Below are 27,620 nucleotides of genomic sequence, written 5' to 3'. Positions count from 1 at the left end.
TGTGTGTGTGTGTGTGTGTGTGTGTGTGTGTGTGTGTGTGTGTGTGTGTGTGTGTGTGTGTGTGTGTGTGTGTGTGTGTGTGTGTGTGTGTGTGTGTGTGTGTGTGTGTGTGTGTGTGTGTGTGTGTGTGTGTAGTAAGCTCTCCCAGGAGGCTGAGTGTGTGTTTTCATGTTGTTCAGCTCAACGTGATGAAAGAGTGAAAGCTGAGCAGATCAAACAGGAAGTGAGTGTGAGACACCGACACAGCAGCTCAGTCACTTTGTGTTTAGCAGAGTCGAGTTTAAGAAACACACACATGCACACGCACACACACACACACACGTCAGTCTCCACTGAGTCAGCAGCTACAGGTGAATTAAACTGAACTGTCGGCGGTAATGCTCTATAATAACTACACACTTTAAAGGATTAGTTAAGCTCATCATTCATAAAGCATTCTTCCTACACTGATACTAATAAGCGTGTAAATTATATGTTAATAGATGTTGTATAAACACTTATTAATATGGTAAATCATGATTAATTCAGGTAGTTATTAGATGGTAGTTAAGTATGAACAAACTCAACAATTAGTACACATCTGAATCATTGTATGTAAATGCTGCATAAATGTTCATCTAAACCGTTACTGTAAGTGATCCTATGAAATGGTTTGTAATAATAATAGTATAAATGCTAAATCCATCATTTATTAAAATAAAAATTTGAATAGAAAATAGAATCAAGAAACACATATAGATTAGATTAATAATGTAAAGTTAAACTCTGATATTTGTGTTATGAATTACGCACTAATCAGAATCAATGTAAGAAGAATGTTTTATAAATAATGCATTAGTATGTAGTATGTAGCATTTCCAAGTATACATACATACATTTCTGCATCTTTCCCTTCATCTGTGTATCTATCATTACAAACTTGATTCAAGCTCTGGTTCTCCCCATAAACGATCAATTTGTGTGATATCGTTATACTAGCATCATAGAAACACTCCACATACTCCCACTCACCTGTGTAGTCCTCTCGGCAGATGCAGGTGTAGCCACCCTCTCTGCGGGCGCACACCCCTCCGTTCAGGCAAGGGTTTGAGTAGCACAGGTTGATTTCGGTCTCACAGTAGTCGCCAGTAAAGCCCACGGGGCAGCGGCAGCGCAGACCCGCGATGGGGTGGATGGGCCGGAACAAGATGGAGGGCGAGGAGATGAAGGGGGCGGAGCTGTTGAAGCGCAGCACCGAGATGCACTTCATGTAGTTCTGACACGGCTCACGAAGACACACGTTGTCGTCAAATGGGAGAACCTGAAGTGATGGAGAGGAGGAGGAGGAGGAGGAGGAAGAGGAGACAGGTCAGCTTCATCATGGAGAGGGAAACACGGACAGGCTTCATCACAGACACCGAACCACACTGACATTTATGTTTGTGGCTGTTCCAGTGGGGGGATTTGTTCAGTCTACTAAAAATAAAATACCAATAAAACAATGTAAATATACAAAAACTAATCATTCAACCAAATACAATTCAAGTAAACGTACAACATATAGTATTACAAAAACCTGATGCATAAGGTGCATTTGACTGTTATAACTAGATTATATACTATTACTGCAGGTAGTTTAGTCTATTACACTCCATTGTCTTTTATGTGTATTTGTTTCATGTATTTTGGTAAAGTCTTAACATGAACAGGAACGGGTAAATGTAGCTGTCAGATAAAAATAAAAGGTATATCCGCTGAAACAGATCTTAGAGAAAAAGAAACAGGCTGAAATAACAGTGGAATTAATAGTCAGCCGAGTCAGAGTCTTTATGAGCAGCAATCGGCTCTGAAACTGGAGAACCTGAATACAGCTTTAATTAAAGTTATTAACTGCACCTGAGCTACTCCTGCTACAACAGATCATTATGTCTCTCATTAAAAAGCCTGTGAGCATAATACAGTTAGAGAGAGAACAGGAGGTGGCTGTAGTTAAAAACACAACAGAAAACACATAAAACAGCTGGTTTAACCTTCAGTATCAGCACAAAAACAAAAACACCAACAGAAAGGCTTAAAAAAGTGATTTAGTTCTGCTGTTTCATTGAGGAAGTTTTTATGTATTCCTAGTAAATATAAAAACCTATTCAACTCAGGAAATTAATAAGTATCATGTTGCACCATTTAAGAGAGAAACTGAACTGTGATTAAATGTGCAGACGATGTAATATAGTTACAACTAACATTTTGAAACTGCAAAAATAACTAACTCTTGACATGTTAATGTTTGCCAGTAAGCCTGCTGACGTTAGCACTGTAGTATTTAACATGTTGTCCCACTAATGCTAAAATATTTCTACTGCTGAGTTATAGAAACGTGAGTTTGATTTAAAGCCTCTCTCTCTGATGTCATCATCTCACTGTCATGGTGACTGCAGATCACATGACGAAATGTGTCCAACAGCACAACATCAAACGATGGCTAACGGCTAACAGCCTACAGCTAACCACCAAACCTCACCCATCAAACGCTGCTGCACCTCTGGCAGCGACTATAAGCCACATTTCCATAAGGACGTATCTCCAGGCTGACAGGCTGATCTCAGACCGTCACTTATTACTGCAGCTCTCGGCAGACAGGTTGGGTTGTTGAGGCCCTGGGTCTCATCTCTCAGGCTCCTGGATTCACATTGCCATTGCTCTTTTTTTATCTGCTCCTGTCCAGCTGTGGGAAATCGGTGGTTCTCTCCACAGTATATGGTGTACAGTACTGTATATAGAGAATATATTATACAATATATGTACAGTTGTCGCCTGTTGTTCAGGCCACTGGATCACAAGTGCTGTGTTTGTAAGATTGTGTCTTAGATTCAGTTTGAATGTGTGTGTGTGTGTGTGTGTGTGTGTGTGTGTGTGTGTGTGTGTGTGTGTGTGTGTGTGTGTGTGTGTGTGTGTGTCGGAGTTAAGAGAAGGTCACACACACTCGGCCTTAAACTCTGTATCTCCTGACTCTCCCGTGGCCTCCCTCAACCCCCCTCACCCCTTGGGGTCAGCTGTCTCATGCACATGCATGAGATGTGTTTACATTAATGTCACTGATGTTCACACTGTGTCCAGGTGTGTGTGACCTCATGCATGAGAACATATAGTGGTCATATCTGTGTACCCTTGCATGAAGCCATATGGATGAGATGCTGCTCTATTATTATCAGTCCACATCAGTCACACTTTTTCTGCTTCACCTGAGTTATTACATGTGTCTCTGATTTCCAGCTGCAGCACATGTGTATATGCAGGGCCGTGGGTCAACTTTTCTTATTGAACAATTATTTGTAAAATGTCTAATTTGTCTTCATTTAAAGAATAAAACAAAAGCTCTTGTTACACTGGAAGGCAGCATCTCTAATTAGACTAATCAGTCTTCTCTGTGAACAGGTGATCCTACAGGATGATTCAAAATATGTGACAGGATTTTCAATTGCTGTTGTCTATTTTCTTCCCCTTTCTTTTTAAGTTATTTATATTCTTGTTTTTACAGGAATGATTTTCTGCATTCTGTCCCTGTGAAAAATATATTAATAAAAATATTTCAATGCCATGTACCAAATCTCTAGAAACTAAAGTACTGATAAAATATAATTCAATATAGTTCATATTAAAAGCCTACGCTAAAACCTCAGTGATAAACAGGAGAGTCCCAAGGCAAAAGTAAAAAAAAAAAGCAAACACTGTATCTCCATAAATGATGAACAGTTCTATGGATATTTGTTTAATCTAAATTTTTAAACAAATATTGGAATAGAAAATGATGAGAATGCTGCTCCTGCTGTTTTTCAAAACTGTTGAGTTTAGCTTCTAAATATTTATATTATATATTTAAGTCTGATTCACATGCAAGTTGACACTTGACATTTTAAAGCCTCTAAGTCTGTGACAGTCAGGATGTGACATCTCTGCGACACCTCAAGGGAACGTCTTTAAATTTGGCACAAATGTTCACTTGGACCTAAGGATGAATATGGTCCAAGCACAAGGCAACATTTTAATTCATCCTCTAATAAAAATGAAAGAAAATTCACTCAAAAGTCAAGCGATGACATTTTATATCCAAAAAGTCAAATGTCAACGTGTCGCTGTGGCGCATGATGTTCTGTAAAACACCTCAGGCCTGATTCAACACAGTAACTCTGGAAGGAGAAACTGTGACTGTGTTTCCTGTAACTTCACTGGATGGTGGTGTGTGCGTGTGTGTGTGTGTGTCTCACCTCCATCTGTGTGAGCGATGTCAGCCTCAGCCTGTTCAGATACAGCTGCTCTTCCAGAGCCTCAGAGGGGAAGAAGTGTCCTCCAGGCAGTGCTGCAGAGAAGCTGACGTTGAGGATCCCTCCCGGTGCCGCGTCCAGGTCCGGCTGGATGTTGAAGATGAAGACGTCCTCAACTGGCACCGACAACACCGCCGACACGCCCTCCAGGAAGTTACCCAGCAGTGGTGACAGGAAGTGCTCCTGTGACATGTTCTGGAGACGCACAGTTACGCTGCTTCCCAGCATGTCCTCAGTGATGATGAGAACACGGAGGACGCACTGGGCTGAGATACTGTGGACACCATCTGAAGAAGAGAAGCAGAGGGGGAAGGTTAGCTGGGCAAGGCAAGGGAATTTTATTTGTATAGCCCATTTTTACAAACAGTTTGTGTCAAAGGGCTTTACACAGCATCATTACAACATCCTCTGCCCTTAGACCCTCACATCGACTGAGGAAAAACTCCCAAGAAAACCGTTTTAACAGAAAGAAAATAGGAGAAACCTCAGGGTGAGCAACAGAGGAGGGATCCCTCACCCAGGACGGGCAGACGTGAATGCTGGGTGAATAGAAGTATAGAGTGTAGAGAGGAAGAAGAAAGGGAAAGGGAGGGCAGGAAGAGACATCAACAATGACATGAACATATTGGCGAGGAGGATTGAGAGGAGACAGATAGATGAGGGGAGAGGCCGGAAGTGAAGATACTGTAGAGAAGAGATGAGTCACAGGAGTTCAGCCCAGAAAACACACATTAGTCTGTACATCCGTAGATAGATAGATAGATAGATAGATAGATAGATAGATAGATAGATAGATAGATAGATAGATAGATAGATAGATAGATAGATAGATAGATAGATAGATAGATAGATAGATAGATAGATAGATAGATAGATAGATAGAGCAGCAGCAGCTCTAAACACTGCTGTATCTGAAGCGATTTGTTGGGACAAGCAGGTTAATCATCTGTATGAACACAAACGACCACATGACCACCAGCATGAGGAGGGTGAAGCAATTTACTGCAGCACCAGTGAGGCAGATAGAGGGAGAAACGAGGTGAGAAATAACAGAGAGAAAGAATAAAAGATGAGAGGAGGAGAGAGAACGAGAAAACAAAAGGAGGAAGGAAGGAGCGTGACAGCAATGGACGGAGGGCCAGAGGTGAAAGACAGTGAGGGAGGAAGACGACACATGAAGAACTGAGCCAGTGGAGGGTAAAGGAGGGGGGCAGGTATTACTGATAATTATTTAATGACTACTGCAGCTGTTTCTCCTGATCAACAAGTCTTTTACCACCTGAAACAGCGCCCCCTACAGCAGCAGGTGTACCAAACCTCTGTGGCATGGTTATAATTACAGTAATACGCAGACTGTACCAACAAGGCAAGGCAAGGCAATTTTATTTGTATAGCCCGTTTTTACAAACAGTTTGTCTCAAAGGGTTTTACATGGCATCGTAACAACATCCTCTGTCCTTAGACCCTCACATCGACTGAGGAAAAACTCCATGGAAAACCCTTTTAACAGGGAAAAATCGGAGAAACCTCAACAACAGCACATCATCATGGTTACTATGGGTTACTATAGTAACAGTCATGTCTTAACCTATTGGCTGGTCTGTTTGAGCCTGATTGACATGAGCTTTTTTACTTTCAAATTAAAATTATGTTTCAACAGAACTGATTTAAATTGTAACCTAAATTAAACAGAGATTAAAATGAAATGCATTATTTTTTTCCTGCGCAGTGTGAAGAGAAGAAGTCGCTCAAAGAAAAAACATACAGGGTGAAAAACGACACAAAATATGTTATGGAATATAAAACAGAGACAGAAATATAAAAACAAAATATGAGAAAAGGAGAAGGTTTTTATATCAGGGATGAATGAACAGTGTGGACTTATAAAGAGAGAAGATAACTTGATATTTAGGTGTTACTGAAAATCATTGACTGACTGATTATTGGTTGCTTTGGTAAGATTAAGCTGTGGTCATAAAGCTGATCTAAACAGTTAATGTTTGACAGCTTGAAATAAAATTTTACTATTTCTCTCATTCGGTTTTCTGTTTCTGAAAGAGAAATAGACAGAAAGGGAGGGACGAAGATAGAAAAAATTGTTTGAAGTAGAGAGAGAGAGGTGGAAGAAGGAGAGCGGTATGGAGGGATGGAGAGGGTGGGGGTTGGGTTTGGTGGCAGCTGGTTTGATTACCGGATTATGAGGAGCCTCACTCCCCACTGACCCACACACACACAGACACACACACACAAACACACACACTACAATCCAGAGCCCTTCGTCATAAATGAACAGCCGGGAGGGGTGGAGGGTTATGAAGGGATCGGGGAGGAAAATCATCCCGAGACGTTTTAATGGAGGCACATGAAGAAGAGATGAAAATAAGAAGAAGCAGGTAGATGTGATGGTGTGAGTCTGACTGTCAGACACACAACGTCTCGTCATCTTCAGGTTAAAAGCCGCTTTTATTGTCGACCCCTGGATCACGATGCAGAGACGCTGCACTAATTGACACTGATCTCCCATTGTCATTGAAATGAGACAGGATCTATGAAAAGAGCTGGATAATCTGCTGGAGTAGGACTGCATGTCACACACACACACACACACACACACACACACACACAATGCATATATTCCTTTTAATTCAGTGACAGATCTCTGACATGAGACTCCTGCTCCTCACTGAACTAAACCAACACAACTTCCATCTCCTGCGCTGGTTCAAAATGGGACGTGACACAATCTTTAATCCTCAGGTACGGGACAGTTTCATATTCTGAGAGATGGGTAACAACCCTACCCACCGGCCTCCAGCCAGAGATTGTGGATTCAAGTCCCATCTGGGGTATTAGAAACCATCCCCTGTTAACAGAGGTTTACAGCGTCATTAACAGGGCTATTTGAAATTGCAAACCATTTCAGATAGTAATCGAAGCTACTTTGGGTTGACCTTAAGGCCTCCAACCAGTTAGACGAGCCTATAACCCTAAAGAGTCTTTGGCTGTAAAAACATCAGCACCTTGTTTAGATTATTTTCTCTTCTCTTCTACTGAAATGTACCAACTAGCATTGGTTCAGCAAGACCATCCCATCAAGAGACATAATTTGGCAATAAGTGCAGTCAATAGTACGTCTCCGCAGACCCAGAGGCTGCAGACTCAGGCCCGCAGCAGATTCAGGACCGCAGTTTTAGGGCCGCAGTTTTAGGACCATTCAATTTTTGTCACAGCGCCACTTACACTTAGAAGGAATGGACCAGATAATCAAAATACATGTGGGAAAACCTGAGTACAGTTTTAATTGTTTGAGGGGTTAGGGTTATGAAAGAGGAAGGTTGGGTTAGGGCTAGAGAAAAAGAGGGATTTTGGGTAGGTCAGGTCATAAAATTGCAGCATCCAGTGTTGCAGAGAGATCCTACTCAGTGCAGTGGACAGACAGAAGTTCTTCTCAAGGACTGACAGGGTTTTCATGTCAATGGCCACCAGAGCGACAACCACATCAGCTCTGCCAGGCCAAACATGTAACGCCCCAGTGGCCTAATGGATAAGGCACTGGCCTCCTAAGCCAGGGATTGTGGGTTCGAGTCCCATCTGGGGTGACATACAGCAGAGTGGTACAGCGGAAATGTGCTGGGCCCATAACCCAGAGGTCGATGGATTGAACCATCCTCTGCTAACAATATTATTTCAAGCAGTGGTCAAAGCTGCTTGAAGGACAACATGCAGACTTATGACAACACCTGCTGCTTTCGTGCAAACACTCATACACAGGAATATTTAATGTTATCCAATTAATGAGATTAACTGCATTTTTTTTAATGAACTGAAGATTTAATTCTGCAAGATTTATTCTATCCTCTAATATTTAGTTAATTCAATCTTTGTAGATAACACTCACAAATAAACAGAATCTGTGTTTATTTAGGAGGCTGATAAACATCAGATTTCACGCTGGCGAACGTTTCTGAACCATGGTTAGGCCTGGGACGATAATCAATAAATCAATTAATCGCACGATAAATGAAAATGAATTCGATAGTTTTTCCGGCCTCGATAAATCGCCATGTACATGCGCACATTTGTTTTCCTCCAACCAGGCTGGATGACAAGAGGCTTCACTCTGTGCATCGGTCTCAGCACCTGGGCCGTTTGTTTTGCAGAATGAAAGGAGTGAACCCTCTTTTCAGTCATCCAGGATCTTTGTTTCCCAGAATGCATGTCGTGGCAACCGGCAGCGCTAGCGCAGAGCGATAGATATAACATGATGTTATATCTATCGCTCTGCGCTAGCGGTAGAGCTAAAGCTACGCAGCTAACAGCTGTTCTCGCTGCAGCGCTGTTAACACGTCACTTTTTAAAGTTTTAATATTTTTTCATGCCAGAAAGTCACAGTTTAGATCCCCAGTCTGTGGTCAGTTTATCCACATCGCCTGTTAGGAGATTTCCTCCGACGTTTTTGGAGCTACTGTGCTAGGAGCCAGCAGGAGGAGCGGGGCTTCCCACAGTCTGCAGCCGTCTGCAGCAGCTCACGGGCCGGTCAACCTCCGTCATTGGGGGAGAAAACGATCTAAGAAAACTTATCAGCAGGTTTTTAGAGGTTTACCTCCGGCTGGTTTAATACTTTATAGACCCTTTCAGAGAGTATAAACAAATACAGGTGTTACCAAGGATACTAATTAAGGCTCCATTCCATTTAGTGTAGCAGAGCGTTTTCTAATGAGCCACACCTGTCTTTGTTTATACTCTCTGAAAGGGTCTATAGGAGATAAATGCTAGTCTCATTGATGAAATCTTACATCTGTGGAAGTCACATTAGTTTGTTTGAATGAAAAGTGGAGCTTCAGGTGTGTAACGTTATTGAACAGAAGAGCTGCACTGCACTGTTTATTTATTTTATTTATTTAGGATAGTAGCTATATGTTCTTGTCATTCCAATTACAATGGTTAAAAAAAAAATACTAATGAGAAATAAAAGTTTATCGCATTTAAAAGGGTCTACTTGCATTATTATGATTATGCATTATTATGAAATATTATTATTATATTAGTGGTTAATTTGTTCTCAAAAAAATGTGTCAATAATATCGTTTATCGTCAATAATTTGTGGGACAATATATCGTCCAGCAAAATGTATTATCGTCCCAGGCCTAACCATGGTGCTGTCTGTTTTATGTTGACTATTTAGTGTGTGATGTCCTGTCACACTGTTGCCCCACTCATATGAACAACACACCACACCTCCCTCCGCCAGGCACTAGGAGTGATGTCCCTGGAGTCTCGGCTCCCAGACTCACAGGGGACAAAATTCAGACAGAGAACTTAACAACTCAACCAAACAGGCTGAAATGAAAAATTAGCGTCTGCTCTGACGGTTTAAACTTTACTGTGATTTTATTGTCCTTCAGAAGAGTTCCTGCCCCAAGCAGCCATTAACCCACACACGCAGCAAAGTGGTTTCATTGGCTTTACTTTGTGGCTACAGTCCAGCTAATTTGGCCACCATGATTCTCTCAACTCATCCTCCCACAACAACAACAACAACAACTCAAGCTAAAAGGCCATTTAAGCAATTAAGAGTCTCCAGCACCGTCCACTTACTGTCAGACCAGGTCTGTGACTGATCCTCCTCCTCATCTGGAGTCAGTCACACATCCTCCACAGGTTTGAGCCCTGACGTGATAATTACAGCTCTGCTGAAGCACCAGAGTCATAACGAAGATGTCTGCAGCTGCTGCCGTGATGGTTTGGCCTTTTTTTTTGTCACAAGTCATTCAGCTGAGAATTCTCCTCGCAACACTTTGTCTAATTATAATGTTTCCTGCTGTGAGAGAACATGATCTAAACCAAGTGCTCAACATGGAAGCAGGTGAAAAGCACAAATTTTAGGTTTACAGGGACTGCTTCAAATTTTTTGTTTCCTCCACACAACGCAGAGTTCCTGTGTCTGCTTCCCCTCTGTTTCTATACAATAACATCCATCTGTTTTGTTCTAACTGGAGAATTACTTCATCTAACATGAAGCCTGACAACACAGAAAACAAACTTTACATTCAACACACAAACCTGCTGCTTCCTCAGTGTTTCTCTTTCAAAAAAAAAAGATGAACTCATCGGAAACAGAAACAAGAAAATACCAGTCCTCCAACCCAGCTCATACGAATCTCTGTGCTTTATATAAAACTACTCTAATCAAATAAAGTACCATGATTAGGAAACCTAAGGACCATTTATCCATGAGGTCTCATCTGCAGGTAAAAAAGAACAAACACAAACTGACCCATCAAATCAAAGTGATGTTTAAGGTTCATCTACTGTCCTTTAAGTCACCTCCATCAGTTAGACCGTTAGTGAGGGCTCCAGTCACATGTTAGTGAGTTAATGTCAGAGACTCATCACATGAAAATAAGAATGAACTATTCTTAAAAGAAAGCTTATAATTGAACTCTCCCCCTTTAACCAAACTCTTCACTTAATTGAATACTCTGCTAATGACATTTCATACTTTATTCATTTTCTTATGTTAATAATTTTTTCTTATTACATGTCATTTTACACTTTCTTTCTGTTTTTTTTGTTTACATTGATAAGTTGTTTTGTGTAATGTAATGTGTTTTGTCATGCACTTGGCCTGTAATTTCTATAGGACAAACTGAAATTTGACACTACAGCACAAGAAAATGTAATAACGAATAAAATATGAATAGAAACAGAATCTTAAACAAATAAGATAATTGTAATTTATACAATAACATCATGCAACATGTGACTATATGACAATATACAGTAAACTATGTAGTATTAAAGGCGCTATAATATTCATTGTTGTCCTTGTTGTTTTTGACGTGTCTCTGAGGTGTCAGTCATGTTGTCAGTCACTGTCATGTTAGTTGTTGGGGGGCTATGTCTTGTGAATTATGAATAACAGGTGAGTAAGGGTGAACCTGTCCATAACTTTCCAATAAACCAGGACGTTATGACTAATGCATCACTCCCCTCTCCCATCCTGCCACTCCACTCCAGCCCATATGAAATAATAAAACATTCATAACCTTCACAAATGGAAAAGTTATTTTGGCGTCTTCAGCTTGGTGGAAGAAACAAAGCCTTTCCTAAATACCAACTCGCAGACACTTTCACAGCCCCTTGTGGGCCTTCTGTCCACACTTCAAAGAGGGGTTGGGGGTGATAACGCCTCTAAGAATAAACACTGATCTGGAATCATCAGCATGGCTCCATGTTCATGTGAGCATCAATACACCATGAGAGAGCGGGGCCAGCCTGGGATCAGGGCTGCAGCTCTGATGCTCGGTGGCTGCTCCGTCTCTCAGGGAGTTCAGTGCTATCTCTCTGCAGCAGGTAGCCTGACTAATAGCTGCTCAAAGCTTCCTGAATGTCACAGCATCCAGAGCTCGCCGCCTAGAAATCCGCACAGAAATAGTCTGCAAAGTAGAGCACAATAGAAACCCACAGCTGGAGCTGAAAACAGCCCAGGAACACTTTAACAAGCTGCAGCAGGGGGAGGTGGTGGAGCAGGAAGAGGAGGTCACGAGGCAGAACGATGTCCTTTAACTTTAAAGAAACTGGAAAAAATTACTGCTGCAGCTTAAGTCCGTGAGAGGTTCCACTTAAACAATGAAGCAATTTTAAAATAGAAATTTAAGACAATAAATCTTCATGAAGCTGCCCGGTGCCCTGCTCAGGGGTAACATCAGCAGCACTGACCCTGTAAAAATCATGAAATTTTCATTGACAATTAATTGCCGTAGATAAAATTACAATTAATGATCTAATTGTCTTCTTTTGATCATTTTATGCCCCTATTATAGAATTTAAATTTAAATTTTTGGCCAATAACATGAAATATTTATTTTAATAAAAAAAAGACCTATATTATATATGTTATTTTATCATTATTGTGTTCCAGAACTCTCTTTGAAAAAAGGCATGAAGTCCCAGCCTGTGCAGCATGTGAGAGGCTTTTTAGTGTTGGCAAAGATGTTTTAAGTGCCAAACGGAACCGGCTGTCTGATAAAAACTTTGAGAGATGCTCATGTGTGGTGTCAACAAGCGATTCTGTCTAGTGCTAATGCCTAAGTGTTAGTGCCTCTGAAGTTCCTGTCGATTATTAGAAATTAAGCGCCTCGAGATAAACAGTTTGTGGCGCTCCACTCATGTGTTATTAAACCACAGCAAAGGAAGTCTGGAAGTTCTGTTAGTTTCACCGAGCTGTTTTTATACAGATGAATGGAAACGATTATAACAATTACGCAAAATAATTGTGGTCAGTTCAAATGATTGCGGTCGGGCAATTATCTAATAATTGTGACAGGCCCAGGTCTCCTCAACAAAATGCCCCTGATACTCAAATGTCATTTTTTTTAACAGGACCTGAAGGCGACAGAGGAACTTCTCACACACATGGAAAAAATAATGGATTGTGGTTTTTATGGTAACAGGATGATTAATATCCATGCCGCACTGACCAAATCACTACCTGATTAAAACAGCACTTTTTTATCTTTAGTGTAGAGTCAGGTGCCTCATGGAGAGACGACAGAACAGAGGGGCGGGGCTCAACAAATGGTTATTATTAGGAGGAAGTGACCACATTAACGACTTACTGAGAGTTTTCCATTCCCAGAGAAACTTACAAGAGCTCATCATGTGTTCCCATTTCTTGGTTCTGCAACACGTGTCCTTCAGTTAAATCACAGACATTGTACACAGTCAAACAACCACAGTCACTGCTGTGACTGAGTGGGTCCAGTCCAGGATGAACTGACAATCTGCATTTTGCTGTTTGTTATTATTGCTGTCTGAAGACCAAATATCACAAAATGTTTTAAACCATTAAAATGTACAGTGACTAAGTGTGGCGATAATATTGTATCATGAGACCTGATGTGATTCACACCTCTGATTTAAGAGGTGTGAACAGACCTTCACCGGACCTGACTGAGGCTCGTGTGTCACCTCTGAGATCAGTCATGTTTTGAATGTGGATCATGGATCACGTAAATCTGTTTTCTGGCTCTTTGTGGCTCTGTGTGTGTGAGGTTGCCAGTTTGATTCCCTCTCTGGCTCAGTGGTTCTCACTCTGACTCGTTGTGTATTCACTGCTGCTCTGGGATTAAATGGAAAAGCAGGAGCACGTTGCCTCCACAGAGCAGAAACACTCAAATTGGATTTAGACAGAACAAAAGCAGAGAGCTGCCGCCGGACTCAAACACATGGTGCTGTGCCACGCTGCCATCAGCGCATCAATTCACCGTCCACGCACAATCACACGGGTTTAAATCCCATTTCACACCGTGTTGTCACATCCCTTTGTCTGCCCCCCCTCCCTTGGTGTTCTATGTCCTGATCAAACATGGAGGGGCAGGATGAATCGTCAAAAACCGACACAATAAAGACAGAGAGCGACGTCTGAGCGGCAGGTCTGCCTCAGGTCAGGACAGGAAGTCACTTCAGCAAGCCGCACAACGCGCAGCATGTTCAGACACAATGTTTGAAGCTGTGAACGCACCCAGAAGGACTGAAGCTAAAAATAATGACAGCAGCTCCGGGAGACTCTCGCACACACAAATAAACCAATAAAAAGAACATACAAATGGACAAAATGGGCAGATGTAGAGAGGCCACAAATAACAAGTCTTAACAATACTGTGTATGTGTGCGTATCACCACTTACTGTAACACACACACACACACAACGTGGCTTATAGCTGATTTCTCCGCTCTGTTTGTCTTTTAAAGCCGCTCAACCCCTGAGGTCCAGGCACTCGTTACAAAGTGGAACAAAACAGCAACACACACACACACAAACACAATGGTTAACCAGGCTCTAATCCTTCACATTAAACCAGATTCACTCTGGTTTAATGTAAAGACGCTCCTCACTGTCAGTCTGTATCACACTGATACCCTCTCTCCCTCCTGTCTGTTGTCCTGCCACAACAAATCCAGTGTGACCTCTGACCTGCAGACACGACATCAGCAAGCATCTGTTTGCAGCGGCAGCCATCACCCTGCATCTGTCTCTGTTCAGCCCTGTCTGCAAACACACTGCACACTACATGTGTCTGAGGGCCCAACACTGAGGGCCAAGGCCACGTAGACCGCCTGTTGCCTTTATAGATCCTAAATCTACATTTTCCAAACTACTCTGGTGGCTCAGTGTTATTGTAAACACATGCACAAAGTCCCCCTGACGGTTATGACATGGCATCAATAAATTACAACTAAATGATAAATACACAATTCAACAATCATATTCACACTATTCACCAACCACAGTCTCAGCAACCCCCCCCCCCCCCCCCCCCCCAATATTGTAATAAGAATAATTCAATAACAAACCGTTTCAGACTGTAGTTTCTCTAGAAGGTGAACAGTATCGTTAATCTGACGCCTTATCTCATCATATTGTGTTGCAGTCATTTGTAATTCTAACGTTTTTCTGGTATTTCTTTTAAAAACTGATTCAGTCTTGACGTTAATATAACAAATAAATCAAAGCATAGAACATCCTGTTGCAGAAACATAGGGAAGAAGGTTTTCTGCAGTTTGTGACAAGCATGAATATTAAATATAAACTGTATATTCATGCAGAGGCTGTGAAACTGCAGCAGAGTTTGAATATTTCTCAGCTAAATAGACTGAACAAAGACTCAGAGACAACACAGTAATCACATCTGTATCATACGACTGAATGATGTATTGAGGTCTGTGACTCTGTGGCAACAGGAGAACAGTCAGAAGCCTGTGCTGCTGAGTTATTAATTAGTTAATGATGATTAAAGCCTGACGGATTAATCATCTGATCTGAGTCTTCCTCTGACATATCAGTCTGTACGACTGATGAAAACTTTCTTGAAGAGAAAATGTGTAATTATTTATTAGGGGCTTTTGACCTTATTTTATTGACATATTTACGGCAGTGCTGCACTGATATCATTTTATATAATATAAGTTATCAAGCAAATGCAAACAAAATTTAATATTTTCTGATTGATCAGTTATTTTTTTACTACTTACTGTAATATGGACATCCGTTGGACCCCCAGTGACGATTAAAATGCAGGATTTATTTGAACAGTAATAAAGACTGAAGCTCAGAGTAAATTTGTCGTCACTCGACTTTGATCTCCAGTGAACATGTGAACAGTGAAACTGGGGTTGGCTCTAGGACAGGGGGATATCTGGTGAGAATCATTAAATTTTTCTGTGGTATTACGGTTTTAAACCTTCGTTTATGTGTCTGATCTGAAGGTTTTAATGTTTCTAATCTCTTATTTTATCATTCCTTCATGAGCAGCCAAAGGGGTATATGGGTTTATATGTGTTGTCACCATGAAACAGTCACAAGGGGGTTATATTATTTCTAATAAGTTTATTGATATACTGGTATTTGGGTTATAACAGTGACAGTTTCACCATCACCTCTGGGTATAACTGTTATTATTGTCACTGTTACAGTGACCCTAACAGTCATCAGTACAAACTGCTGTTCATGGGCTCACTCTCTCCTCCCCCAACCTCTCTCTGTCCTCTCAAACACAACTGGTTTGCTACTGAGTTGAAAGACCTATTATATAAAACCACTTTGTTTTTAGGCCTGGGGGTTTAGGGGACAAGCCCTGTTTTCATCACAAAATGACATTTACACTCACTGTTCATTCCTGTTTTCTTTCTCCTATAAACATATTGTACATCCTGTAAAGTCTGTATGGACTCTGACGGTACAAACAGACAAGTGATGATTTTACGACCAAAGTTTGGCTCATTTATTTCAGAAAATCATTCTGCTTTTCTCATATAACTATCTCATTAAGTCAGAAACACTGCATTTTTCCAGATAAACATTTCCTTAAAAAAATGTTTTCAGAATTAACAAGATAATTATCTCTGAATTTAGAGAGAAGTTTTATTTAAAAAGTGAGATAATTATCTAATTAATTCAGAAAAACAGGGCAGACTTTTTTCCCCAAGTGAGTCTGTTACTGCTTCAAGTTTCTAACTGTGACATCAACAACAGGAATAAAAAAAAATAAACCAATTGATTTCACTCTTATCATTACTGTCATTATTTACGAGAGATGAAAAAATGATATACTACTGTATGATGTAATAGTTAGAATATCTGGGATGATGATTCTCGCTCTGACCCACATGTACATGTTTTAGCTGAAGAAGCATCAGTTCACTGCTGCCTCCTCACATCAGTGCGGTGACCTACATGCCTCTATGTGAGTCGGTTCATGGTGCACTGACCTGTGTCACAGTTAGTGCACTAAATGAGCGATGTTAGTGACGCGTCTTCATCCTCATTACTGTAAACTCTCACACAACACGACGTGTGAGCTCAGTTTGTTAGATCCATGTTTCTCTGTCAGGTGTTTGAGAGGATGTGAAGAGGTCCAACTTTTTATTGATTTAAAAACTTTCATTGACATTTGTCTTATATTTATCAACCCCTGCAGTGCTGTTTTTATTTGGCTCTGTGAGTCTGAAGATTCATTAATATTTTTGTTTTAACCAAAAATCTAATATGAAAAGTGTCGAGAAACAGAGAAACAACAGCTGCTCTGAGACACGCTATTCATTTATTTATTCATTCACATGTACCAGACTGAAATAACTGTGTTACTCTGACAGGGCAGAACAAACGTTTCACTTCTGTAAAAGCAGCTTCATGTTTCCTGCTGCTCAGTCCAACGGAGTCACTCAAAGGCACCTTCAGAGTGTTTGTGTGTGTGTGTGTGTGTGTGTGTGTGTGTGTGTGTGTGTGTGTGTGTGTGTGTGTGTGTGTGTGTGTGTGTGTGTGTGTGTGTGTGTGTGTGTGTGTGTGTGTGTGTGTGAGTGAGTGAGTGAGTGAGTGTGTTGTATGGATGCAGCTTTTAATCTCTATGCTCCATAAATAAGAGAATTATCCTGAGAATCAATAGAGTGGAACTAAGTGTCACTGAGAGAGACAGAGAAGGGGGGGGGGGGGGGCAGATAGAGAGAGAAAGAGAGTGAAAAAGAAGGGGGGGGCAACAGAAAGAGAGAGAGACAGAGAGAGAGAACCAGTTCTGCCGTGCACAGATATTATTCACTGTAAAGACATGAATACACTCTCAAGTGAAATGCTTTGAACCACCTGAGAGTACACACACACACACACACACACACACACACAGACAGAACAATGTGCAAAAACGAGCTCAAATATGCAGGAAAATCTCTGCTACAAGAAAACATACAAACACACACTGTAAATACAAACACACGCCTGCAGGAACACACAAAAAACACACACAGAGGAAATAAGGAGAAAGCAGCAAAGAAGAAAAGAGGACGAAGGCAAAAGAGCCCAAGAGAGGATTACAGGGAAGAGGAAGGAGAGAGAGGGTGAGAGTGGAGAGAAGGAAAAGAAAGAAAAGAGGAAGAGGAAGAAGAAGAAGAAGAAGAGGAAGAGGAAGAGGAAGAGGAAGAGGAGAGGAGAGGAGAGGAGAGGAGAGGAGAGGAGAGGAGAGGAGAGGAGAGGAGAAAAGAGGGAGAGTAGGTGAGTGAATGAGGAGGGCGGATGGAAAAAGGAGAGAAGAGAAACAAATAGCAGGAAGGATGAGGGAAATGGAATAGAGAGAATTGCAAGGAACACAAGAGGAGAAGTCATTCATCCCTCCATCCAGAGACTGAATAAAGGAGAAGAAGACAGTGGTGGTGGGAGGGGGAGGAGGGGGAGTCAGAGATAACACACAGCTCACAATGAAAGTGACAGCTCTGCTCCGAGCTCGACTCCAACTCACTGTTGTTTCATTATAATCTCATAACTGTCAAGTCCTGCAGCTACAGGGAGGGTGTGGGGGGGGGGGGGGGGGGGGGGCAGCAAGAGAGAGAGACCGAGAGAGAGAGAGAGAGAGAGAGAGAGAGAGAGAGAGAGAGAGAGAGAGAGAGGGAAAGACTTTCATATACAAATAGCAAGAAAATTTGAAATGAGTCTACGTCTGGTTTAACTGAGCTGAGAGAAGAAGAGGAAATACACACACACACACACACACACACACACACACACACACACACACACACACACACACACACACACACATATTCACTCTGTCACTCACTTATTCACACATGTACTCCCTCATGTCACCATTTAGACCAAACACTAAAACTCACATTTATTCACTCATTTGTTCAATCTGATCCACAGAGACAAAACAGCTGCCTGCTCAGGGAACAGTTAAGAGAACACCAGTTAAGGGAACTAGAACAAGAGAACACCAGAGAACACCAGTTAAGAGAACTAGAACACCAGTTAAGGGAACTAGAACACCAGTTAAGAGAACATCCTCCATTGCTCCACCCTGCAAGGTCACCAACACATCATCCTTCCTTGCGTGTCAACATGGTAACACCTCAGATAAATGATGCTACTGCTATTTATATTATTATATTATATATAAAACATATTAAAATACATATTTAAAATAAAAACAGCCAATTACAAAAAATACCTTTCTTATATGTTTTTAAGTCATAAATAAACATAATTTGATTTGATTAATTTACTGGATAAAAAGATTCACATTATACAGATAATTATGTGATACAATGTGTCCATTATTTACAGCTCATTATTATAAAGTAAGATTATTATCATGTAGTGACTTTATCAAACATGTTCAGGTGATTGGATCGCAAAGAGCCAACCATGTTTAGTGAATTTGAACATCCAGTTTTTCTTACTGTGCAGCAGCAACATGAAACAACTGAAGCAGAATACTCAAAAAGTTTCTTCACATTAATCCTTAAGACACTTTGAATATTTGACACACTTCACTTCCAGATGTTCCTATTTTATCTGATCTGTACACTTTTACTCCAATACTCTAATTATTGCTGAGGATTTTATTTATTCTTTGTGCTTTCGCAACTTTTATTTTTTGGCACTTTTTCAATTTTATTGTGTTGTGTTTAGTGTCTAACACATAAACTTATCATTGTTCTTTGTGTCTCCGTCATTTTAACTTATCCTTTCGTTGAAGTAATTAATTATTTGGTTTATAGATTATTTGGTCATCATTGTTCAACTATTTTACCACTTATGGTCACATCAGTCATGATAATGCCGGTTGTAACGCCATTACTGCACATCCTGTGTTGGGCTCCATTGTGGTTTTTGGCGCAGCAGTGACTGATGGGTAATCTTCCTGTCAACTTCTAGTGAACTGATGAACTGTTCACTTCTTCCTGCTCAGTTCTCCCGTTCACTTTGAAAATTATTTATTAATTATGGTTCACTTAGAACTGATGAACCCTCTGCTCCCTAGTACAATTTACCATGGGTGAACAACCTGTACTCCCTCACTGAATGAATGAATGAATATATTTGAGGCTGCAGTGTAAATAGGGAAGCAGGTCACACACAGTCCCAAGCCATTAAAGCTTTCTGACAGTACGAACACAACAAACAAACAGCCTCAGTGAGCTCTGCTCTGCTCAGACTTTCAAAGCAACGACATTGCTCTGTTTTTTTCCCCTAAATCGGCCTCTGAGGCTTTGATCACATGATCAACGTCAGTGAAGCTTTTATCTTACAGCTGAAGCCTGGAGACAAACAAACAACACATCTAAACAAATGTTAATACAATTAATTCTGGTCCAAAATGTCCAGATTCTGAATAAAAATGTGTTTCGGTGACAGGTATAAATACAGATTAAAAATACATTCATCATAATAAAGTTATTCAATACTTTTAATTAATTATTTAATTTCTCACAATGTTATTATGGTACTGAATGTTTAAAGCAAGAGAAGATTAAATTTGCACTTGATTGTAATAAGATGTGAGTTTTTCTATCTAATGGATCAACAGCTACATGACTGAACTCCCTCTAGGAAACAGCTTCCCCATCAGTATGAACCTCCTGCTTCCCTGTTAAATGGATTTTCTTTGATTTCACACAAAATCTCCATGGCAACCTGGGCTGCTCTTATCCCAGGTCACCTGTCAGTCACAGAGAGTGGGTGTTGCCACGATATCAATCTCAGCCCCTCCCACCTGCAACAGCTCAGCTAAGGACCTGATACCACGCTGAGATCATTTAATATGAAAATACTGTTTATTAATTAATGGGCTGAGTCACAGAGATGTTACTTTTATTAAATCTGAGCTGTCACATTCTTTTACTGAGAAGAAGCTGCATCCTCAGAGACGCCGTCACCTCCTTGAGACTCTGATAAACCGACTCACATCAGCTTCCCTGGTGTTCATGTCTCATGGCGTCAGATAAATCTCCCTCTACCACCATCTGTCTTTCTCCCACCAACACTATTTTCCCATGAACCTCCTCTTCAGGAGCTCAGGTACAACTCAAATACAGGTAACAAATCTCATTTTCCTGCCTCCGTTCCCTCCCACTCATTCAATCAGCTTTTCTATGTCTCACACACGCTCAGCTTAAGAGTTACAGTGAATCAACACACACACAGACACACACACACACACACACACACACACACACACACACACACACACACAAATAGGAGGAGACAAAGGAAAAGGCAGAGTGGAGCTCCAGCAGCACATCCCGCCTTATCACACACACACCTGTGGAGTCTGACTCCTTATCTTCACAGTATTTGTTACAGTGAATGAAGCTGCAGGGAAAACACACACACACACACACACACATACACACACACACACACACACACACACACACAGACACAGACACAGACACACACACAGACACACACACAGACAGACACAGAGTTCCATGGTCTCTTACCCGTGACGGTGATCAGCATGGGAGCCACCAGAGGCCTGTTGTTATCCAGTTTTCGGCTCAGCCGGATCTCTCCACTGGTGTGATTCAGGAGCAGCAGGTGCAGTTCATTGCCCCGGTCGATGGTGTAGTACAGCCTGTCCGACACATCGGGATCATGGGCGGGGACTCTGCCTATCACCCCGCTGGGGAAACTGTTGGAACGGTTGGACACAAAGTTGTTGAAAATTATCTGGAAGTCCTGCAGAGTGGGCCGGTTGTCATTCTGGTCGACAAGGCGGATCCGCACTGTGGCCCGGCTGACAAGAGGCGCCGAGGTGGCCTGGACCACAATGACGTACTCGTTGCGGGCCTCATAGTCGAGGTCGATGAGGGACGTGAGCTCCCCGGAGAAGATGTCCATCTGGAAGATCTCAGGGATGTTACCCTCCACAATCTGGTACATAATCTGAGCGTTGGCGCCCTCGTCCGGGTCGGTGGCGGTGATCTGGGCCACCACAGAGCCCACCGCACTGTTCTCCTTCACCATGACATCAAAGTCATCAGCAGGGAAAACAGGGGCATTGTCATTCACGTCAAGAACTGTCACCTGGATGTGGACGGGGGTCCGCTGAGGGGGAATGCCTCGATCCACAGCGTAGGCCGTGAGCTCATAGAAGGGCACGCTCTCACGGTCCAAACGCCGAACCGTCCGGACAATGCCAGATGTAGGTTCGATGGTGAAGTCTCCGTCTCCATCCTCTCCGTTCTGAAAGGTGTACTGAACACGGCCATTGGCGTGGGCGTCGCGGTCTGTGGCTGAGATCTGGAGGACGCTGGTGAAAGGGGGGGCATCTTCGCTCACTGTCCCCTGGTACCTGGGGCTGAGGAACTGAGGCGCGTTGTCGTTCACATCGTTGACGTTGACCTCAACGTACGTCGTGTCTGCTTTCTGAGGGATTCCGTTGTCTTTGGCCGTTATCGCCAGCGTGTAGGTCATCTGATCCTCATAGTCCAGCTCCGCCTGCAGCGTTATCGCCCCTGACGCCGGGTCAATGCGAAATTGTGGAATATTGTCCTCGAGGAAGTAGGTGATCCGAGCATTTTCACCAACGTCGTCATCTGTGGCACTGATGACGACCACGGTGCTGCCAGGGGGTCGGTCTTCGTTCACACTGACTGAGTAGTGGGCGCTCTGGAAAACAGGCCGGTGTGTGTTGGCGTCTGTGATGTTGATGTGCACCTGGCAGGTGTCGTGGAGCGTGCGGTCTGAGGCGGTGACCGTCAGAACATAACGCCGCTCCTGTTTGTAGTCCAACGGGAGGGCTAGCGACAGCAGCCCCGCCCCTCCTGCTGTGCTGATGGCAAAGCGGTTCCTAGTGTTTCCCCCAGTGATCTGATAGGTCACAGCACTGTTGACATCGCGGTCCACTGCTGTAACGGTCACCACACTGGTACCGACAGCAGCGTCCTCGTTCAGGCGAGAGTAGTACTCCTTCTGGAGAAACTCGGGCCGGTTGTCGTTGACGTCCATCACTGTGATGGTGACACTGGCGGTGGCAGACAGAGGTGGCATCCCATAATCCCTCGCCTCCACGCCAAAGAAGTAATGCTCCACAGACTCTCGGTCGAGGACAGAACTGACAGTGACCCAGCCGGTGGCGGCGTTGATGACGAAAGGCGTGTCGGAGCTGGTGCCCGTTAACCGGTACTCCAGACGGGCGTTGTCAGCAGCGTCCGTGTCGATGGCCTGGATGTGGAGGATGGAGCTGCCGACTGGGGCGCTCTCCAGCACAGATGCCTGGAAAGGTGTGGAGACGAAGATCGGTGGGTTGTCGTTTACATCTGTCACCTGTACACTGACAATCCCCGTGTTGTTGGAGAGAGGTGGACGGCCGTTGTCTTGCGCACGGACCCGGAGTGTGTACTCGCGTTCAGATTCGTAGTCCAAAGGAGCCACCACCTGGATCTCCCCAGTGACACTGTCGATGGAGAACTGACCACGGCTGTTTCCACTGATGATGTTATAGTGAACGGCAGCGTTGCTGTCCTTGTCCCGGTCTGTGGCGCTCACTCGCAGGATCTCAGTGTGAGGCCGGACGTCCTCCTTCACCGCCACCACATAACGCTTCTCACTGAACTGGGGCACATTGTCGTTTTCATCCAGGACGGTGATGAAGACTTTGACAGTGGCTGAGCGTGGACCAGGATCCTTCCCCTGGTCGCTGGCCTCCACTTGGAGGGTGTAGTGCTCGTTGGTTTCCCGGTCCACTGCCCCCCGGGTCGTGATGAGGCCAGAGCGTGGGTCGATCTCAAATGCTGAGCGTGCCATCGCAGCAGAGTCTCCAACAAACCGGTAGCGGATATTGGCGTTGGAAGGAGAGTCTGAGTCCGTGGCTCTGAGCTGGAGGATGGGATATCCCTCCTCCACGTTCTCCCTGATGGTCTCCCTGTACTCCGACTGCTCAAATATAGGAGAGTGGTCATTGCGGTCTGCGACGGTAATGGCTACCATGGTGGTGCCAGAGAGGCGAGGGGAGCCGTGGTCAGTAGCCGTGACCCGGAAGTAGTGCAGATCCATATGCTCTCTGTCCAGGATCTGGGTGGAGGTGATGAGGCCGGTGTCCGGGTGGATGTGGAAATAGTCCGACGAGCGACTGTTCATGAGTGGAGCCATTGAGTAGCCCAGTCTGCCCGCATCGCCTGGGTCGGGGTCAGTGGCCGTCATGACGATGACGGAGGTGCCAGGGGGCTGGTTCTCAGCCACCTGCACCTGAAAGTTGTACTGGGAGAAATGGGGGTGTCTGTTGGCTGCACGTCGAGAGCGAGGCCAGGGCAGGAGCTTCCTCTCCATCTCCTCCTGTGCAGCTTCATCATCAGCCACTATTATCCGTCGCTCCAGGCTCCTCTCTCCCCTTGAGCTGGGCCTCTCCTCCTCTACCACCTCCTCCTCTCCCCCCTCCTGGCTCCCTCTCTCTGGCTGCGTGGTGCTGTTGGCCCTGTCCTGACCCTTCCCTCCCTCTGCCTCTCTCTCCTCTGCCTGCCTCGCCTTTGTTACTCCATCTTCCCTCACCTCCTCCTCCTCCTCTTCCCCTTCTCCCTCTGGTTCTCTCCCTACACTCAGCCGCGCCTCTCCTTCGCCCTCCCCCACCTGTAATTTTCCTCCCCCAGCAGCAGCAGCAGCAGCAGCAGCGGACCCCTCCAAGCCCTCTCCCTCCCTCTCTGCATCCTTCTTCCTCTCTGCCTCGGCCTCCATCTGCCGTTTCCTCAGCAGCCTCACACCTCCGGGCTCTGATGACACTATCTTACCGGTTTTTAATTGTACATGTGCGGAGCAGTCGGTGGAGCTGCTGTCCGCGCGCCCCGCCCGGGCCCCCTCCCCCGGCTCTATCTGCTGAGTGTGACCGAGACACTGAGAATCACTACTCCTGTTTTCCTTTTCAGATCCTTCACCATCACCCCCTTCCTCCTGCTCCTCCTTGTCGTTGTTGTTATTACTGTTACTGTTGAATTTGCTCCACGGGAACGCGTGCACGTGTGTGGGAGCTGTCCATAGTGCTGAAATCACCTTCTCCTCAGAGAGGGGGTGGGGGGGAGATGTGGTGAGGTTGATCACCGCGGCGAGTCTCGGAGTGAGAGCGGGAGACGCGTCTGACTCAACATCGAGAGATTTAACGGGAAACTTAGCGCGCGAGAGAAATCCTGAGTCACCGGGAGGCGGCGGCTCTGAAGTTGCTTTCACTTTACGTTTGGACAGTTCTCCACTGCGTGTGTGTTTGTGAGGGGGGGTCGGGCTGGACACCAGCCCACGAGAGGCTGGTGAGGCTTTAGGGGTCGAGCTTTGACCGGATAGAAAATAGTGACCATGCGTCTCGGTTCTGCTGCTGCGGGTAAATTGGATGGGGAGATTCCTCTGAGCTATGCCTCCCGCGGGGGCCATAAACCCGGCTAAATACCCACCCCCCATGCCTATCCTGTCCAAACAGCCATCGGGAGCCTGACTGCGCTCTCCCCGGCTCCGTGAGCTCTGCTCCTGAGCTCCTATTGCTGCTGCTCCCCGCTCATCATCAGACTGATGGAGGAGAGTCAGAGTCAGAGAAGCCAAATCATTATCCGGATAATTAGATAAATTAATGTGTTTGTTGCCTTGGTTCACCCCTCCTCCACCCTCCCCCTCTCTCCCACCGTCCCTCACCCTCCCTTCGTCTATAATTCTGGCCTGGTTGCATACAGCTTCAGCTTCATGGGGACGGGGACCACTACGACCCTGGTGCCCCCTGGTACCGGGGTTAATCTCTGCGCTACACCTGTGCGCCTCCTCTGCATCCCCCTCACCTCCCCCACTCCTCGCAACCCTCCCTCTCTCCATGCACCCTGGCAAACGGCTCCCATCACCCCCCTTTCTGCTGCTGCTGCTGCTGCTGCTGCTGCTGCTGCTGCTATGATCGATAACATTGTGCCTGCCCAAATGAGAACAATTACCGGCCCTGCTGTCCACGCTGTTCGAGCCCCCGTCATCATCACAGACCGCGTTGCTACCGGTGATCCTGACGCCTGGACCCGGGTGGATCCGGTCTGAGCACTGGGTCTGGGCGGGTCCACAGGTCGTGATAAGACACATGTGGTCCAGTTGTGATGTCTGGCCACAGTGTGGACTCTGTGTGAGGTGGGGGCTGGAGCGGGAAGCCTCGTCATGTGCTGAACTGTATCCAGGAAGAGGATGGATGCAACAAGAGCAACCGGTTGGCGAGCGGCCAGGTGAGTGGCTGCTGGCCGCAGAGGGGACTCGTTTGTCGGGGTTTGACCGGCAGCAGAGACGCTCAGGTGTCGGGGAGCACCACGTTCCCGACACCTCTCCCCCCGTCCCTCTCCTCCCTCCACTTCCGGGTGCCCTGCACAGGCCAGAGAAGCGCACAAAGGCTCCGGCGGCGCCACGTTTGGCGAGGTGTGGCCTTGACGCCGGCCACCGTTGCGCGCACGCTCTAGTCCTTTGTACTGCCCGTTTCTTTCCGTTTGGAACCGGCGACGAGGTGAAAGCAGGTGAAGCGGGAGGTGAAACAACGCCCTTCCTCCTCACCCTCCCTCTCTCCACTCCCTCTCCTGAGCAGACGCCATCTGAGCTCGACCTGCTCCGAATACCTGGGTGCGGAGCAGGAGGAGGAGGTGATGGTGTCGGAGGACCGTCTGCACTCCACACCGTCCCGACTCTATCGAGTCTCTCCTCCCATGTCGCTCCTGTCCCATCCCGCTGATCTCCTCCCTGCGTCCCTCCACAGCATCCCTCAGCCTGTATCCTCTCTCCGGTCCACCTGCCTGGGCGTAGATACCAGCTGCCACTCGGCGACTCCCCTGCTCCCTCGCACTGCTGCTGCTGCTGCTGTTGCTTCCGGCTCTGCACTTTACCGGCGTCTCGGTAGCAGAGACCCGGGGTCCCTCGGTTGGAAGCCCCTCCTGTGTTCCCCGTCTCCGGGGTGAGGGCGAACAAAGGGCCGAGGAGAAGCAGGTGGAGAAGCAGAGACGAGAGCAGGAGCGGGGTGAAGCCCGAGAGCGGTGCAGCCATTTAGTCTCTTCCTTTCTCTGTCTCTCCCCTCCTTTCTCCCTCTTCCACCTATTCTCTTTCTCTCTGGAGCGCGCCTTGCCCTCTCCCCGTCACTTCTCTCTCGCTCTCTCTCTCTCTCTCCCTCGTTCCGGCTAGGTGGCCAGTTCCAGTTCCAGGACCGCCGGCACCGCCCGACACCTTCCCCCAGGCTCCCCCGTCTCTCCGTCGGCCTGGAGAGTTGGCATCTACCCGCTGTGGTCCGTGGAGCTGGAGGTCTGAGCCTTAGCAGCGGCGCATCTTTGCTCCCGTTCATTCACATCCAACATGGCTCACACACTCTCACCGACTGACGGGCTGCCTCACACACTACCCTTGAGAGAGAGTGTGTGTGTATGTGTGTGCGTGCGTGTGTGCGCTCCTCTAGCAGCGGCAGCTCAGCCCGATGGTAGGCTACTATCCATCCATCCACACTCACACTCACACTCACACACACAATCACACTCTCCTCCTCTCTCCTTTCTCCACCCCTCCCCCTACTGCTTGCATCCCTGCCGCCCCTCTCTCTCTCTCTCTCTCTCTCTCTCTCTCTCTCTCTCTCTCTCTCTCTCTCTCTCTCTCTCTCTCTCTGTTCCTCTCCTTCTCTCTTTCACTCTCTCTCTCATAATGGTCGGCTCCGGTGCGCAGGGCTGTTACACAGCACCCGCGGCGGCAGCCATGTCCACAACTGGAGCAGGAGCGGGGAAAATAGGCTCAATCTTACACAATCACACCGTCATCACCGGATCATCTGAATAATTATCATCTAAACAGAAAAGCCCGCGGCTCCGTCACCTCACAGGGCTCCACGGAGACTAACAGCTGATTCCTGGAAATGAAAATATTCTGACATAGTATTAACGTAAAATCAAATCACACAGCAGAGGATCAGGATCAAGATGAAGCAGAGGAGCAGTTCCTAGAAACTTTAGTCAAAGAGCTGAAGCAGCAGCAGAGTGGAGTTGTGACAAAGCACCACAATAAAGAAGAT

The 27,620-nt window shown here is 45.2% G+C and overlaps 1 protein-coding gene across 1 annotated transcript in view; it reads right to left on the bottom strand.

Annotated features, from left to right (window-relative positions):
* celsr3 (cadherin, EGF LAG seven-pass G-type receptor 3) overlaps window positions 1-26,614 on the bottom strand; it is a gene marked incomplete at both ends in the record, with an annotated part of 91,118 nt that extends 64,504 nt beyond the window's left edge. Inside the window, 4 exons of the mRNA XM_083975807.1 lie at window positions 1,012-1,300; window positions 4,242-4,585; window positions 21,079-24,445; window positions 24,623-26,614. Coding sequence (XP_083831933.1) covers window positions 1,012-1,300; window positions 4,242-4,585; window positions 21,079-24,445; window positions 24,623-26,614 — 5,992 coding nt within the window. The remainder of the gene's footprint in view (window positions 1-1,011; window positions 1,301-4,241; window positions 4,586-21,078; window positions 24,446-24,622) is intronic.
* Window positions 26,615-27,620: the final 1,006 nt, after the last annotated feature.

This window comes from Trachurus trachurus (genome assembly GCF_905171665.1).
Source record: "Trachurus trachurus genome assembly, chromosome: 7".
NCBI classification, from domain to species: Eukaryota; Metazoa; Chordata; class Actinopteri; order Carangiformes; family Carangidae; genus Trachurus; species Trachurus trachurus.
This window is presented reverse-complemented; position numbering and strand designations above follow the sequence as displayed.